Below are 16,830 nucleotides of genomic sequence, written 5' to 3'. Positions count from 1 at the left end.
ACACCCACACCAACACACTAACACACCAAGATGCGTCCATGATCCAGGCCCTGCATACATTATACAGCCAGCAGCACGCCCAGGCAAGGCAGGCAGATTACCAGTACCTGAGGCAATGTATGCAATGTGTACATATTTTTTTTTCCAACCATTACAGACACATTAGAAAATGGAAAGTCAGAAGGATAAACCGTTTCTTGTCGTCTATCTCGGCACCACTGCACCTCGTAAGATGAGGTCAGGACTTATAGAACTGGCCTGGGAAAGGGATCAGTCTCCCTGAACTCCCCCCTTTTTTTTCTTTTTTTTAAAAATTTTATTATTATTTTAATTATTATTATTAATGTATGTGTATGTGTACTAATGTATATTTTATGTTGCTCCTTTCTACAAATGCTTTGCAAAAAAGTTCAATAAAAATATGTTTGAAAAGAAAATAGAAAGTCCTATGTAAGTGTCCACACCACAACATTAAAGGTGCAGTGTGTAAGATTTGCTGGCACAGATGCTTCACAAGAAGTCTTTCTTACCTGTGAGCATCAGTCTCTACAACTCCTCCTTCAAAACAACAGACGAGCTATCGAACTGGCTTGTGCAATAAATAAGTGCAATTTTCCACGCATGCATACTGCACTTTAAACAATCAGTGTATTCTCTGTACAGTCTCTCAAAGGTTTTTTGATTTACATATTGTATGTAATTGTTGTTGTGTTAAAATGGATATCTTATAAGTGTATAATATAGTATATAGTATAGTTTTTTCTTGGGATTTTACTATCCAACATCTATAGTGTTCAAATGTTTTTCTTGCTACTACTACTACTATCTAACTTACCATTTGGGAGCTGCTGTAACGAACACAATTTCCCTGCGCGGATTAATAAAGTATTTCTGATTCTGATTCTGATTTAGGGCATGTATAATCACATGAAAATAACAATGTTTTTTTTTATTTTTGTCCTTTTATATCTACAGTGGGAGCGGGTCCTCTTTCATGGAGGCCGCCATGCTCCTACCTGTGAGCATCAGTCTCTACAACTCCTCCCTCAAAATATCAGACACTCCAAGTCAAGTCCAGTAGCTATCGAACTGGATTGTGTAATACATAAGTAAAATCTTCCACACATGCATACTGCACTTTAAACAATCAGTGTATTCTCTGTACAGTCTCTCAAAGACTAAATTCTTTATAAGGTTTTACATATTGTATAGTTCACTGTTACTAGGTTTTTATTTTACTGTTACTGGTTGTATTTAACTGTTATTGTGTATATAGTGTATATATAGTGTTAAAACAGGATATCGTATAGGTGTATAGTGTTAAAGTTTTGTTTTCTTGCTATCACTTACTATCTCACTTACTGTTTGGGAGCTGCTGTAACAAAAACAATTTCCCTGTGGAGATTAATAAAGTATTTCTGATTCTGATTGACACTAGGAAGGTGAGGTTGATGTGAGGAGATTGCAATGCAGCAATTGCACCCCTAGATGCTAAATTCTACACACTGGACCTTTAAAACATTTCAGTTCAGATCTCTTTGAAATGTTTTTCATGGACTACAAGGACATGGACTGTACTTACATATAACCGCTCTAGTCTTCTCACCACTCAAGGCGTTTTTACACAACATATTTAATTCACACATTCATACACCCATGGCTGCCATGCAAGGTGCCAACTGCTCATCAGTCTTACGCGTTCACACACCAATGGCACAGCCTTCTGGAGCAATCTGGGGTTCAGTATCCTGCCCAAGGACACTTCGAGATGCAGACTGGAGGAGCCGGCAATCGACCTGCCAATCATCTGATGAGTGGACGACCCGCTCTAACCCCTGAGTCCCTGGTTGTTGGCAGTCAGTTTGATAATCAATGAATCTTTTGAGTCATTTTAAAACAACAATACTTGAACATTCACAAGTCCAAGCTTCTTATGTATGAGGATTTGCTGCCTTTGTTTGTTGTATGTGATGGAATTTGGGTTTTGGACTGTTATGTAGGGACTGTAAGACTATTTTATAGAACGTATCTTAATCAATAATGAAGTCTGTGGAGGTTTGCAGGTCATCTTTTCTTTGAGAAGAGTTCAGTGTGTAGCAACTAGACTCTTCTTTAAAGAAGCCCCTTGGATGAGAGGTTCAACCTCTCTTTGGATCTACAACCAAATCCAGTTGCCCCAGATTTAACCCTTCTCAAAATGAATAATGCAATTGAAGCCACCTTATTTAATTTCACTTATTTCTTTCTTGGTACCAAGCTAATGTTTTTTTTCTGTCAGAGTACAGGCAAAACTGTATATTTATAGGCATATTATTACAGTAATTACTTGCACAACAAACCCGTAGAGTTGTCATACTGATAAGCAGCCAACTAAATGTGAGTTTCCGTTGCTTGGCAACCCGAGATCCTGTGAATATAGTGTTTCCAAAGAAAAGGAAACACCATCAGTTTGGCGTGGTTATTGGATCCTGTCATGCATCAGCTCTGATTATCTGCAAGCAAGCTATTTTGGGTTCTGGCAGTTCTCAGTGATGATCTTCATCCCATAATGCACCTCTTCCTGTTGTAGGCAGCAGTTTCCGTGGCGATAACGGTACATGTCACAAGGCACATTCCTTGCCATGACATCCCCAATACTGAAACAGGATTAAATTTGTGATATGTTGAAGATAGACTGAGGTTTTGATCATCTGTTCTTGATGACCAGAAGCAGGAAAAGTACCCAGATATTTTTGTTCAGAGATTCTGTCTGTTGATCTTTATTATTTTGACATCACTCTGATTAATTAGCAGCAAAGTCTCATCAGTCAGTTCATCGTTGTCAGTTTATTCCAGACGAGCTCCTCTGGCTCCAGTAGCCACGACATGACACACTTCCACATCAGCACCCAGTTTCTGCAGCTCATCCAGCCAGATCTGTTGCTTCTGTGACAGCCGGTCATTGGGCCCCTTCACCTCTACCAGCTACAAGAACAAGAAATCACATGTTATATTGCATGCTGCAGTATGCTATGTGTATGCCATGTAACTAGAGTTTAAATAATCAGGTGCCAAAAAGTGTCTGAATCCATATATAAAGAAAAATATGTTACTCAGAGCCAGGATGTGACTCACCTTGTAGCTGTTATTTGACGTGTTCCACACCACTAGATCAGGCAGACCTGCACGGCAGTGTCTGTAGTCTTTTGACATTCGTGCTATGACCCCTCCTAAGAAGGCTCCACCCAAGCATGACACAAGAGACTGCAAAAAGAGTATAAAGAGGTAGTAGTTAGTGGTGGTCTTGTGGGCTGCATTATATTAAAATGTTTTTCTAATATTCATCTCTGCTAATGTTTGTAAATGGGAAGGGAAAAACATTACAGATCTCAATATAACCTCAATAATAACTGTTTAATTAAATAAAAAACCTGGCTGAGCTGTTGCATTACATTGATTGGATTTTACAGGTGTATCTAATAAGGAGAGTGTTGTGACAGTCGATACCTGTGCCTGTTGAAGGGATGAGAAACGCTCCCAGCTGACCAATGAACACACTTTACCCTCCTGACAGGTCCAGACATCTTTCAGCATGTCATGTAGCGTCTCCACGGATGCCTCGCTAAGTAACTGCACGCGAGAATCGATCGCCTCTTTTCTGTTCTCATAGAAACAGTCGGTGTAAAGATCCAGGGGACACGTCTGCGAGGTGAAAAGAAGATGAGACAAAATGGTACAGAAACCACGAATATTACATACGCAGAGCTAACGTTACCTGGTATGGATTTCTGAAAACATCCGGAATACCCTCCATAAAAATGATGTCCCACAGCAGAAGAGCAAATAATGTTGAGAATGTGGCGCCCTCTCCATGAATCCCTATCATGTCAACATTACCAATACAATGTTAGTTAGGGTGATAAAAGGATACAGAACTGTTTTAACAGGTGAAGCAAATCTGCTTACCTTGGTCAAAGCCTTGTTGGTGGTAATGTGCTAATGACAGCTCTTCCACTGAGCCTATTACAGTAGCATTAGCACTCTCTTCCCCTTCTCCATTTGTTGGTATAAGAAACATAGATTTCCCCATACCCCCCTCATGAGGGAACAGCTGTCCACGGATGGTCACCTGCAGACAAAAATACAAACATGATCCATACTTAATTTTTTAAAACCCCAGGAACCAAAACACTGACATATTGTGCTAAACTCACATGTTTGACATCTTGGACTTGGATAGTGGGCAGGTCTTTTAGTTGCAGGCGATACCTCTTGAGGCTGGCAGACTCTTTCATCCGAACAGCTCTCTGATGAAGAGAAAGCTTATGTCCAGTTCGCACTAGAGGGTCTGAAAGCCCGTCTCTGATAGCACAAATAGCCTATAAATAAATAAAAGCACAGTACTTAGCACAATGTCACACCAGGAAATAAAGGATGATGTCTTAAAGAGGAAACCACAGATACTGGTGCTCACTTGCTCAGGTTTTTTTAGGTGCTGGTGAAGGTTTAATGCTAGTCTATCCCACCACCGGCCTCGGCTGTCAGGACAGTAAGTGGACTGCAACAGTAAAGACCGCAGCTCTTCTATGGCTTCCTGCACCACAAGAGTAGACCCACAGCATCTTTAACTGTGACAACTTCATTTATGAAGCTTGAATTTGTGTAAGAGTGTGAATGGGTAAAGTCAGTGAAACCTCATAGCGACGTAGCCTCTGCAAGATCTCCACCCCCCTGGATAAGATGCGACTGTAAGCCCACCCTGTTGTGAAGCTGCGCAGGAACACTGGCAGCTCCTCCTGGTAACTATAAAACACAATTATAATGTTTTTTTTAAAGGATATTTTGGGCTGTAGTAGGTATTAGGACTAAGGCAAGATACATGACTAAAAATTATCCAATGAATCTGTATCTCTGTTTTAGTCCGAAGCAAATAAATAGATTTGTGTCACCTCAGGTCATGATTTTTCCTCAGCTCCTGCCAGTCACTTTTGGCAGCAGTATAAAGCTCCATGGCTTCTTCCCACTGACCTCCCTGCATAGCTGAGGCTACCTCTTGCAGGGCTCGCATGGATGCTTCATATCTGGTGTGATAGATGGAATCATGAGTACTTAGACTGAGCTATCCATAAATAAAATACAATTAATTAAATTCACCTGATAAGATCCTCTCTGTCCTGAAACACCTTAGCTGTACGCTGTACTGTGTAATCTGGGAAAGCCAGACGTCCTGAGTTGACCAGCAGGATGGTGAAGAGCTGGTTCTGCCCGCCAGCCGCCATCTCCTCCTCGTCCATAGTGTCCGTCAGAGAGAACAGTAGAAGGATGCGAGAGAAGACGGCTCGAGGATCTCGACACAGGCGCACACAGGAACCTGCGAGCTGTTTTGCCCTTTAATGTTAGAGAGAGAGGGAGGGGGGTAAGATCTTCACTGCAACACTTGCACTGTAAAGGAACACAGTGTATTTGATCATCTCACCGTTTGAGAATGACGGCCCCAATGTTGTTTTGAGCAGAGGACATAGAGAAGAGGGACTTTTGCTTGCTGAGACGGAAAAGTCCGTCCACTAGCTGCTGTTTCTGAGTCCCAGAGTTGCCCAGATGGAAAGTCTTAGCCAGAGCTTTGAGTTCAGGAGCAGGGAGAAGATCCAGAGCCTCCCCTAACTCCTGGAGGTCACTCTCTGTGATTTACAAAAACAGGACAAGAGGGTATGGACGTTAAAAAGTTGCATGGCACATAAAGACCTCTTGAAGATTTAAAAGGAGGTTACTGAGGTAAAAACACAAATTTGACCCAATATTTCTACAAATTCAATCAATCTGTTCGTTGTTTGAGCAGTGGACGATATTGTGCAGAGTATCAGGGGGGCAGAAGTCTGTCAAAGCATGCTTTAGGTGATGTATGTCACATAGTAGCTCCTCTTATTTCCTTTTGTTAGGAAGTGGATCCTGATTTTAATTCAAATTGTATTGATTTATAGCTAAAACTGTGAAGATGTAACCAGCACAGTCCTCATTAACGACAATTAAGATAGTCATGACAAAGAAATAAAAGAAGGAACATGAAAATACAGCTTTAATAAGCATAATTATATATATGTGAATAATACTTTCCAAAAGATGCTTTTTTTACCTGACTGTAGAAAACCACCCTGAACCAGCTCCTGAGCAACAGGTCCCAGATCGCTGCATATCTCTTCATAATCCAGTTTATTTACCTGGAGCCACTTCAGTTTCCTCTGAAAGAGTCTCACATAGAGCTTCTGCCCCATGACTTTGAGAGAAAAAAATACATGTGAATGACAAGGCCTTACTTATACTGACATTTTTCTTTTCAGCATACAGTACCTGAAAGCTTCTCAAACGCACGTATGAGTGACATATCATGCTGGTCGAACAACGCCCTGTCGTCCTCGTTCTCAAGGACAGCCTGTAGTACGGTCCGGAAGTTACGGAGGTAGTAGGGAAGCCACGGGCGATAAGAGCCCTCAGCAGGCTGGTCATTAGTGGTGTTCTCAGCACCACACGGTGCCAGTGAATCTCTATTGATCACTGCAGCCGTTTTCTCATATGTTTCCTCTGAAGTCAGAGGGAGGTCACAAACAGTAGTAGTAGTAGTAGTAGTAGAAAGAACCTGAGTTTTAGGCTGGTCTAAATCAGTTGTCTCTGCTATACTTTCTCTGCTGCTCCCCTCATGTTTGGCTTTCTTTCTGAAGCCATACGCCTTAGCAGTGGAAGCAGTTTCTTTTCTTCTCTTGGCTACTTTGGAGGAAGACGACTGCAGCTTGGGTGTGACCAGTTTTCGTACAGTCCCCGATGCTTTAGATGCTTTGTGTTCAAGATCATGTCCTTTATCTGAACACGGCGGATCTCTCTCTGCTGCTGTTGGAGCGTCCACACTGGATGCTGTCAGGTCAACGAGCGACACGATATCTTCGTCGTCTCCTGAACTCTGAATTAGAAGATTTTCCTTCTGCGAGCTGCTGAGTGCCTCAGAATATATCTCCTTTTCCGGTTTATCCTCTATCTGTGTCCTCTCCGGCTCCTTGTGACTTTTTCTAGATAACTTGGAGGAAAGACTCCCCAGATCAATCGTCCTGACCACACGCGTGCTGTTTATCTCCCGTGGTGGTGGTGCCTGCTGCGAGTTATTCTTTTTGAAATAAGGACTCGTCTTGGTCTCTTTGACCTCATCATCGTCCCTGTTTGGATCCAGCTCTGGGGACTTTGGGGGATCCCTCCTGGGTGACAGCTGGGTGCTTGGCACAACACTATTACTCGCTGAGGCTGCATTGCTGTCTCCTCTCTCAAAGTTCTGACATTGCAAATCAATGTGCTCATTGATCCTGAATCTGGGTACGAAGTGACCACACAGAGGACAGGCCACCTTAGGCGGAGGCTGGCTGCTGAAGAAAGAGGTGATTGGAGTTGTTGTTGTTGTTGTGGCGGCAGGTTTGACACTGCTTTTCTTCTTGCTTTTGGACAGTGACAAACGCTGCTTGAGTTTGTCTTTGCTGGCTCTTTCAGTCATGATGCAGGTGGAGGAGGTTTTTAGACGCTTTTCATACTGTGAGGAGAGCTATGCTACAGCTCACTTAAACGCTAACTTATCTCAGGTAATATAAAACTGGCGCACACGTGTCGCTTTTGTGAGGTAGACACCCACACATCGTGACTAACAAAGGGTCAAAACATGGCTAACATACCGGCAGCAGCAGCAGCAGCATCAGGAGAAGAAGAGGAGGCAGCATGATGACAACAATCCCGCTTCTCAGGCGTGATCAGCGGAGCGCAGAGCGCGTCTGAAGGCGTTTTAATCGATCGCGACTACACCGATCGTTTCTTAATCGGTTAATAAAAAATAATTTTATTTTTTTTTCTACAGACGTTTATTTGTGTGTACATGTGAATATTTTCAATTCGAGTCAATTTCAAAGTAAAACAAAACATATATAAAACACCCCTTTATAGTAAAAATAAATAAATAAATATTATTTAAGCGCTTTAAACTAGAAATGTAGGCTGATTATGTGCTTATTATTATGGCTCTCACTGTGTTATATGTTGGGGGATCAGAGCAGTGAGCACATGATGATGATGATGATGATGATGATGATGGGGGGTGTATTTTTTTTTTTTTTTTTTTTTTTACACAGGTTCCTGGGCTGCTGTGCGGCTTTTATTCAAAAATCACCATTCCGGAGAGCGATCTGATCTGATCAACACACACGGGCATTTTACAACGAAGGCCGCCGACAGGACCGATGTTGGTAAGTGCCACACTGACACATTTTTTTCTAAGCACACGTGTAAAATAAATAATAATAATAATGATAATAATAAGCTTGCAGATATGCATAAGAAGGGGCCTAGAAGCTGCAGACAATGCTGGATGTGCTCCTCCGGTACAACATCAGCCCAATAAGCTGGATGTCAGCATGGTGCAGTCTCGATGCTTCAAATCAAGGTCGATGTTGAACTGCAGCAGCAGGATAATATTGGCTTAAAGATGGTGAAACCTTCAGTGTGTGTGTGTGTGTATATATATATATGTGTGTGTGTGTGTGTGTGTGTGTGCGGAGGCAGATCAGCTCCATTACTGTTGTGGTATATACGCAGGAAAAACCATATATCCGATTATCTTATCGATATTTAAGCAGATGGGAATGCGGCGTCCACTCGTGGGGGAAACCGGAGCAACCACAACAACCACTCCTGCAGCTGCGGCAAAAGTTCAGCGTAATGGGTTTCTAAAATACCACCACAAATACGCCAAGGGCAGGGCAAAATGCGTGGATCGCCACACGAGCCTTTGATCATGAACATTATTGTTTTTAATTAGCGCTTCAGCACCATGGAGAGGTCAGGATGAAGTCCGCGTGTTGTGCTGTATTGAGGAGGAGGATTATGTTTTTGTGCTCATGATACCATCATCTCAGTTGCATTGTCATCTGATCACCACTGTGGATGCTGTGGATTTATTGTGTATCATACATGAAAGCCTGAACACAAACAGCTGCTTCATGTTTAGATGAGAGGGTGTTGACATGTTTAGACTAGGGCGGGTATCAGGCCACAGTGTGATGATAGTTCTAACACAGTACTAATCAATTTACTTCATTATCACATTTCAGGGTTTTTTTTGTTCGAATTCATCATCTTTATTAGAAAATAGTCAGTTTAATTCACTGTTTTGGTCCTAAATGTGTAATTGATAGGATGTTTATTTTGCTGAATTGAACAATATCCTTTTGTTGTTTTGTTTTGGTGTCATATTTATACATATTTGTGCTTATGTAGGGCTACAACCAGCTATTATATTCATTATTGTGTCAGTGTAGCAATTCATTTCTTGTTTAATAGATGTAGATAAAAATGCCAATCACATTTTCCCAGAACCCAAAGTGAGGACTTTAAATTAAAAACATTTTTTGTCTGACTAACAGACTAACAGTTCAAATAACTATAAAGTAAGCGGAGGAAAACGTAGAAATATTCACATTTTAGATGCCGAAAGCAGTGAATTTATGTATTTTTGAGAAAAAAAAGGACCCAATTAACAGGTTATCAAAATAGTTGCAGATTCATTTTCTTATTTGCCACGATGGATCGAATGATAAATCGACTTCCGGACCATTTGATTTCTCTCATCAGACAAATACATTGGTTTTCCAGCAGCTGTGTTTGCAATTTTTTGACATTATCTGTTCATTTGCCAACACATATTGGGTTGGTTTGTGCTTAAGTCCAGGGCAAACAAACATCCATTCAGAGATGCTACACAGATGTCAAACGAATGATGATGATTAGACATAACAGGTTTCCTCAGAGGACATAAGTCATGGGTCATAAATCTGGCACCCACATTAACCACGTTATATAAATGTTTCATTAATGAGTTTGTATGTGAGGGTATACTTCAAATAGAAAATTTAACAATGACTTTTAGAAGGACATCACATACTACTGGCCTGTCTTATTTCAAACAGTTTTCTGCACAATGTCAAGACAAAATTAGAGCAGACACAACTAGATGACAGATAACAAACAACATCGGCAGTGACCACAGACAAAAGCACTGAGATGTGGGTGTTAGATGTTGCAGAAGTAATAGATTAATACTGTTTGTGCTCAAAGCATGAATTGTGATCTTTGTGTTTGTTGAAGTGTGAAACAATAATAGATCTCAGTCCAAATTGTTGTGTGGAGTGTGGAGAAGAATATTCAATCATATGTTATTTAAATCTGGTATAGTGTGAAGTGCTTGAGAGCTGCTCTGGAAAGGTGTTGTTGGGTTGTATCATAATAGCTTACAGGGAAGGGAAGAGGTTGTATTGCAGCTGAAAGTGATTCTTACTGGCTAAATAAATTGTGTATTATATAAAACTTTATATTTTTTCTGGTTGTATGTGAAAAAAGCCAGTAGGAGATTGTTAAAAGTGTGAATTGTAAGGATTTACAAGCGTCTCAAAAATCTAATTTTGGTTATCTATTAATGTTCACAGGGTTGAGGGTAGTGGGCTTACAGGGCCAGTTATGGCTCATGGAAAGAGGCCAGGAACCATTTCCAAAATATTGGCTCCCAGCCCTCCACCGTGCCCCAGTCCAGGACTCACTACAAATAGTCAAGAAGAGCAGCGAGGTTTGGTGAGCGAGGCATCTGAGCATCCACCGTGTACTTTGAAGGATGATGACAATGACCAGCTGACTCCTCCTGTTCCTGCAAACCACTATTACATGAGTTGTGACCCCAGTCCTGAGGACATGGAGGACACCTGCTCTGAGTACGACAACGTGGGCTCTGATGTAGAGCAGGACTATGATGAGGTGCTGCATTTAAACAGAGAGGGCGTAGTGGACACCAGGTACTACAAACAGTACTGTCCCGAGGACGGTGGCTATATAAAGCATTCAGTAGGTGATAATATTAATGAGAACAGCACTGCTGTTGACCAGTTCACTCCCAGGCCTCGTCATAGCATGGACGTATGTGAGGGCTCGCAATCAGACACTAAACCTCACAAGACCTGCCATCGCTATAGGTCGCATGGTGCTCCAACTGCTGGAGATGAAGCAGAGAGAGATGTGGAAAGGGGCCAGGAGAACAGGTTCTTCTTCAGTGACGGAGATGAGATAGAAGAGGTGCTGGATGGGGCCAAATTTATCGAGGATTTAGAGGAGACAGAGAACAGTGTTCAGAGGCAGACTAGCATTTATCAGGACAACGAGAATGAACGAATTAGAAAGGGAGGTGATGAAAGGGAAAGAGAAGATGACACTCGAGTTGCAAGAAACCATCATATCCAAGGGGGCAGTAAGAAGTGTGAGACGTCTCATGGTCCAAAGGAGAAAGAGAGGCAGGGTAAAGGACGAGGGAGGAAGGGAACAGGAGAGGACATGGAGCATGCTGTCTCTGGGGTCAAAGGATGTACGACAAACAGCACAGAACAGCGTCCAAAGATGTCGTCAAAGGACTGCAAAAAAGTGGCTGTGCGGACCAAAGCTAGGTCTGGTTCCGGTAAGCAACATCCTCCTCCACCGCCTCGCCATTCCCATGCTCAGTCGCCTGCCGACACCCAGAAGGCCCAGCCACGCAGAGAGGCTCCTCCTGTTCCCAGACCTAATCCCTCCTCTGCTGGCAACCGGGAGAGCGAAGCCAGGGTTATCAAGCCATCCCTGGCTCTTCATCACACACCCGAACAACAGAGGGAGCCTCATGAGGAGAGACAGAGACGGCCAGAGAAACCCCAGCAGGTAACCAATACAAATAGGCCAGGTCTTTGTCAGATCTCGTCCCCTGTGGCTTTTATTTGTTAATGTTTCTGCATAGTCTACCATCACCGTGTCCCAGAGTGACTTAAGTAAGATTTTAATTACCAGTTTGCCAGGAATAGTCTTTATCGCCTATTCCCCATGGGGTTATCATCTACACGGGACAACAAGAAACATTTGAAACAAGCCTCACCAAAGTTACAGCAGCACATGTTTATATACAACAGGGTGAGAAACCGAGCACAGCTGTGATACCTGAGGACTTGCCAGAGCAGCCAGCGAGGCCTCAGTGTCCAGATCTCGTCCCTGCAGAGGAGAGCGACACACCCAAGGTGATGCTTATTACACAACAGGCACTTTTAATTTATGACCATGTGGTTTTTGCTAATTAATCTTTTCGTTTTCAACACACTGGAGTTTGAAGAGTTGTTACTATAAAGTCTAATTTATAAACGTGTTATCTTATTTTAAAGAAAACACAGGAAGCTGCTGCTTTCCCCAGCTTTGAGGACGGTAATAATCTCATAATATCTTCAACATTTTGTAGTTTTCGTAACTCTTTACAATGTTTTACAATGAGAGCGTCTGCTGCACAGTCCCAGGTCCCTGTGAGCCAGAAGATCTTATTGATGGGATCATCTTTGCTGCTAACTACCTTGGCTGCACTCAGGTGTTGTCTGATAAGAATCCATCCAAGTCTGTCCGCATGTCCCAGGCCCATGAAGCTGTCAGCCGTATCAAGGTATATGTCATCATCCATTAAATTGGTTCAGAAACATTCATATCTGTCAAAGACATGTACCTCAGTTTCAGTGTTTCAGAAGGTTCCTAAGAAACAAATTGGCCTTGGTGTTCAGGAGAAATTGATTAGAAATTGATGTTGATCTGGATCTGGCCATTAGGCAAGTTGCCTTTTAAGCTTTAGCCATCAAACTAACAGAGATATAGAGTTGTTTCCAAATCCTTAGGGTGCGTTTGCAGCAAGAATCGAAACTGTCGTCTCTGGGTGTAACAGCAAGGTACTGGTTCAGCACTGGCAGAGGCCTGTGCTCCCAAAGTGCCTTTTACTTTAGATTTCAATGAATTAATGGAATCTGTACATGTACATGTACCTGTACTGCCAGTAGACCTGCAGCAGGGTCTTTTTCTTACCACATGGTGGAGCTGTTGCCTTTGGCTCACCTGCCCATGTTAGTGTCCTAATAATGAGCTATTGTACTGTGTGATTAAAAGAACATAGAGAAAAATGTCTGATTAAAAACAACATGTTGTTTATTTCAAAGAGCCAAGACGAAGACTCTCAGATGATGACAGAAGTGGACTTGTTTATCTCCACTAAGGCTGTCAAAGTGCTAAATGCTGACACACAGGTTAGTAACTCCTGGTGCTCTTTGTGTGTTGATTCAGCTTACTTTAGCCTGGCTGCACTTCAGGGATAAAAAAAAAGATATCCTTGATCCTTTTTGTGTTAAGTCACTGTGGTGAATCTATTTTCAGATATAAATAGTAATGATTGTCTTTGTGTTGGCTCCATGTAGGAGACAATGATGGACAGTGCCTTGCGTACCATCTCATATATCGCCGACATTGGCAGTATTGTAGTTCTGATGGCTCGGAGGCGCATGTCTCAGGCCTCATCAGAGGATTTCCCAGAGTCTCCTGACTCTGCCAGCGATGGGAAGAGTCAGTACAGGATGATCTGCTATGTCTTTGAGTCAGAGGATGTAAGTGTCTGCTGCTTAACTGCACACACATTTTTACTTTATTCTATAGTTTTGTTTTAGATGTCTGTTCTGTGGTCACTTAAACCATTATGATCTGTCTCACCTCCTTGCTGTTGTCAACTTTTTATAGCCTTTCTGCTGAGTAGTTTTCCCCAAACGCTCCCCTTCCCACAGGCACAGCTCATTGCACAGTCCATCGGTCAGGCCTTTAGCGTGGCCTACAGAGAATTCCTGCGAGCCAATGGCATCAACCCGACGGACTTGAGCCAGAAACAATACAGTGACATCATCAACTCCCAGGAAATGTACCACGATGACCTTGTCCATTTCTCAAACTCTGACAACTGTAAAGAGGTGTGACATTTTTTATTTGGGTGCAGGTAAATTATGGATGATGATTGATGGATTTCCCTCAACTCAAGTGATTTTTTCCCCCCTGCATTGTAGCTGTATGTGGAGAAGCAGAAAGGGGAGAACCTCGGTGTGGTGATCGTAGAGTCCGGTTGGGGCTCCATTCTGCCCACCGTCATTCTGGCCAGTATGTTGAACAGCGGCCCTGCAGCCCGCTCTGGGAAACTCAGTGTTGGGGACCAAATTATGTCCATCAATGACACCAGCCTGGTAGGGCTGCCACTTGCCACCTGCCAGGGCATCATCAAGGTACAAAGCATGTCAGGCACCTCCAGCTCTCACACACATTCAGTGTTTATTCTGTGTTCACTTAGATAAGGAGATATGTGAATCGGGAAACGACACAATGTCTTAGTGGTTGGCACTGCCACAACAGAATGGTTTATCGTCATTTCTTTGTGGGTTTCTGGCCAGACTGCAAAGACATTCCAGTAATCTCACTGGGAAATTTTGCTCACTGCATACTGAGATAGCCTCTGATGACCCTCAAAAGGATCAACAAAATGGATGAAAGAATAAATGTTTGATTTAATCATGAAACCATAACATCCTAAGATATTTATTCCATCTGCACAATCATGCAATAACATACTGAAACATTACATCAAATCTTAACTAAACATTGAAGGCTGGCTGGCAGCTGCCAGCTCCAAGCCCATTGGTTCATATTAAATTATATTTTAAAAAGGCTAAATAATTCAAGTCATTTTTTTATTTGATGCACTAGTCAGTAATCAGCAGGATGATGTATGTGAGACTGAATCAAAAGAAACTGCAGGGTTTTTTTGACACCAAGGACAGTGGAAATATAATAGGTAATACTTGCTTGTAGGATAAATTCATTTGTGGTTTTGACAACAAGTAACACAAAATTCACTACTCTCATTTGTAAAAACGACTGTAACATTAATGTGGGTTTTTGCACACTGTCCAGGGCCTGAAGAATCAGCTGAAGGTAAAGCTGAGCATTGTGAGCTGCCCTCCTGTCACCACTGTCCTCATCAAGAGACCTGATCTCAAGTTCCAGCTTGGTTTCAGTGTGCAGAATGGCATTGTGAGTAAGCCTTTGTTTGCATGAGGAGTCACACTGAACTTTAGATTGAGGCTTCAAATGAGTAGCTGCCAATAAGTGCCATGTACTGTGCATTACATATAAAGTGTCTTTTTCACATCCTCAGATCTGCAGTCTGATGCGAGGTGGCATAGCCGAGCGAGGTGGCGTTCGTGTTGGTCACAGAATCATTGAAATAAATGGTCAGAGTGTTGTTGCCATGGCACATGAGAAGATTGTTCAAACGCTGTCTGTCTCAGTCGGTGAGGTAAGAACTTCTCATGCCACAGGATGGCAATTTTCACTCATTACTGCACCACACAAATCACCGTACCATACAGGCCTTTTAAAGATATACATACAGATTACACTACTTTGAGACTGGCTCCAGGCCCGGATTATTGGATAATAAGGTTTTAGTCAATAAATAAAATCAGTAAAAGTCCTTGGTAAAAGGATTAAATATTTAAATGTCAGCAAAGCCGGCAATAAAATCAAGCAAGTAGTGCAGAAGATAAGGGGTGAAGGAGAAAACTTGTTAACTTCAGGAGCCCTATTTAATTCATTAAGCTCAGATATTGTAATAGTTAAATAGTTAGCACTGTCAAAGTTGTACAGTAAATGTGAAACAATGATTGTTACTTGCTGTTACCAGCTGTTAACATACTGTGATTTTGTATTCGTGTGTTTTCCCAGTTTCTCCCAGTATATCTCCATTAAAGCCATAAAAGCTTATTATTTGCCAGTAATGGATTCGAGGTCTCTTCTATCTCTCTGGTGGCACAGAAGGGAGTAAATTAGGCCTGGATCCAAGCGATGTGATGACGACTGTGCCTCTATAAATGGGCTCTTAAATTGACAGTGTAATCGTCCCCGCTGCTCTCATCTCTGCCTCTCTTGCCAGATCAACATGAAGACGATGCCCGCTGTGATGTTCAGACTGCTGACAGGACAGGAGACGCCTATCTACATATAGAGAGCCTGCATGGATCAGCCCACTGTAGTTCTGCATGTCTGGCTGTGTGGAGGTGATGGACAGATGATGGACAGGTGGCTCAGTGGGACGAGGAGAATTTATTTTTCTATCATTTTATTTTTTCGGCCTCTTGTTGCAATGCTGTAAAGAACATCCAGTTCTCATTTTCAGGTTTTATCTTGAATTACATTGTCATAATGGCCTTACTATGTGAATACTGTCTGTAGTACTGTACGTGAGTTTCTGGTGTTGAAGAGAAGTAGCTTTAAGGTCATGATTATTTTCTTATGAAGAGATAAATTAGTACATTTATTTTTTATTTAGTCATTTTTATAATGTGTATGGAGTTTAAAAATGTACTTCTACTGTAAATACTTTGGATTACTCAAGGACTTGGTTGGAAAGGCCATATTACTCCTACAGTATATGCATGTTATTATGAAGAATTACTGACCAGGGATTAATTCTCAATCTGACATGATAATCTATTACATTAAGTATTAAAAACTATAATAATATGCTGTACAAAGGCACTAAACTATGTGTATTATGGTGATGCTGAAGGCCAAAGACACATCTAATTTTCAAAGACATACAGTGTGGGTGGTCATTACCTTTACCAGAGAGTACAGTACAAGAATGTATCAAAATATACATTACTGAATGAATGTAATGTTACAACACATTAAGAATACAATTTCACCGCTGAGTGCTTGTTGTTGTTTGTTTTGTTTTCATTTTATTGAGGTGTTACTGCAAAAAACAAAAAAACAGACAAGATTTAAAGTTCATTTGCCTGGATTACAGATAAATCAATTATCAAAGAAGTTTTGGTTTTTCATTCGTCCTCTTTTGTTGTTTTCACATTTGTTTAGATCTCAGAAGCTGCGAGGATACATCAGCCACTGACATTGCTCAGA

General features: G+C 41.8%; 2 protein-coding genes across 2 annotated transcripts; one reads left to right on the top strand and one right to left on the bottom strand.

Annotated features, from left to right (window-relative positions):
- Positions 1–2,212: 2,212 nt before the first annotated feature.
- fan1 (FANCD2 and FANCI associated nuclease 1) lies at positions 2,213–7,760 on the bottom strand. Its single transcript, XM_019269264.2, has 13 exons — positions 6,325–7,760; positions 6,110–6,250; positions 5,456–5,657; positions 5,134–5,367; positions 4,929–5,060; positions 4,674–4,782; positions 4,454–4,573; positions 4,194–4,358; positions 3,946–4,108; positions 3,755–3,858; positions 3,487–3,681; positions 3,115–3,243; positions 2,213–2,964 (listed from the first exon to the last, which is right to left on the bottom strand). Exons 1-13 carry the CDS (start codon positions 7,505–7,507, stop codon positions 2,827–2,829), a joined length of 3,015 nt encoding a protein of 1,004 aa, XP_019124809.2. The 5' UTR covers positions 7,508–7,760; the 3' UTR covers positions 2,213–2,826.
- Positions 7,761–7,995: 235 nt separating this feature from the next.
- apba2a (amyloid beta (A4) precursor protein-binding, family A, member 2a) lies at positions 7,996–16,683 on the top strand. Its single transcript, XM_010754167.3, has 12 exons — positions 7,996–8,246; positions 10,482–11,730; positions 11,976–12,080; positions 12,222–12,261; positions 12,345–12,490; positions 13,032–13,118; positions 13,287–13,472; positions 13,647–13,826; positions 13,920–14,132; positions 14,818–14,937; positions 15,062–15,202; positions 15,839–16,683. Exons 2-12 carry the CDS (start codon positions 10,513–10,515, stop codon positions 15,908–15,910), a joined length of 2,508 nt encoding a protein of 835 aa, XP_010752469.3. The 5' UTR covers positions 7,996–8,246; positions 10,482–10,512; the 3' UTR covers positions 15,911–16,683.
- Positions 16,684–16,830: the final 147 nt, after the last annotated feature.

This window comes from Larimichthys crocea, chromosome XXI (genome assembly GCF_000972845.2).
Source record: "Larimichthys crocea isolate SSNF chromosome XXI, L_crocea_2.0, whole genome shotgun sequence".
Classification (NCBI taxonomy): Eukaryota; Metazoa; Chordata; class Actinopteri; family Sciaenidae; genus Larimichthys; species Larimichthys crocea.
Note: the sequence above shows the minus strand (reverse complement) of the source record. Positions and strands in the feature narration are given on the sequence as shown.

Excerpts from the sequence above, each read along its gene's own strand:
- fan1 (XM_019269264.2), bottom strand. The coding sequence starts at position 7,507 with ATGACTGAAAGAGCCAGCAAAGACAAACTCAAGCAGCGTTTGTCACTG. Across the intron at positions 5,061-5,133 it reads GACAGAGAGGATCTTATCAG|ATATGAAGCATCCATGCGAG; the intron begins GTGAATTTAATT and ends CTATCACACCAG. Across the intron at positions 3,859-3,945 it reads CCAACAAGGCTTTGACCAAG|GGATTCATGGAGAGGGCGCC; the intron begins GTAAGCAGATTT and ends TTGACATGATAG.
- apba2a (XM_010754167.3), top strand. The coding sequence starts at position 10,513 with ATGGCTCATGGAAAGAGGCCAGGAACCATTTCCAAAATATTGGCTCCC. Across the intron at positions 13,827-13,919 it reads ACTCTGACAACTGTAAAGAG|CTGTATGTGGAGAAGCAGAA; the intron begins GTGTGACATTTT and ends CCTGCATTGTAG. Across the intron at positions 15,203-15,838 it reads TGTCTGTCTCAGTCGGTGAG|ATCAACATGAAGACGATGCC; the intron begins GTAAGAACTTCT and ends CTCTCTTGCCAG.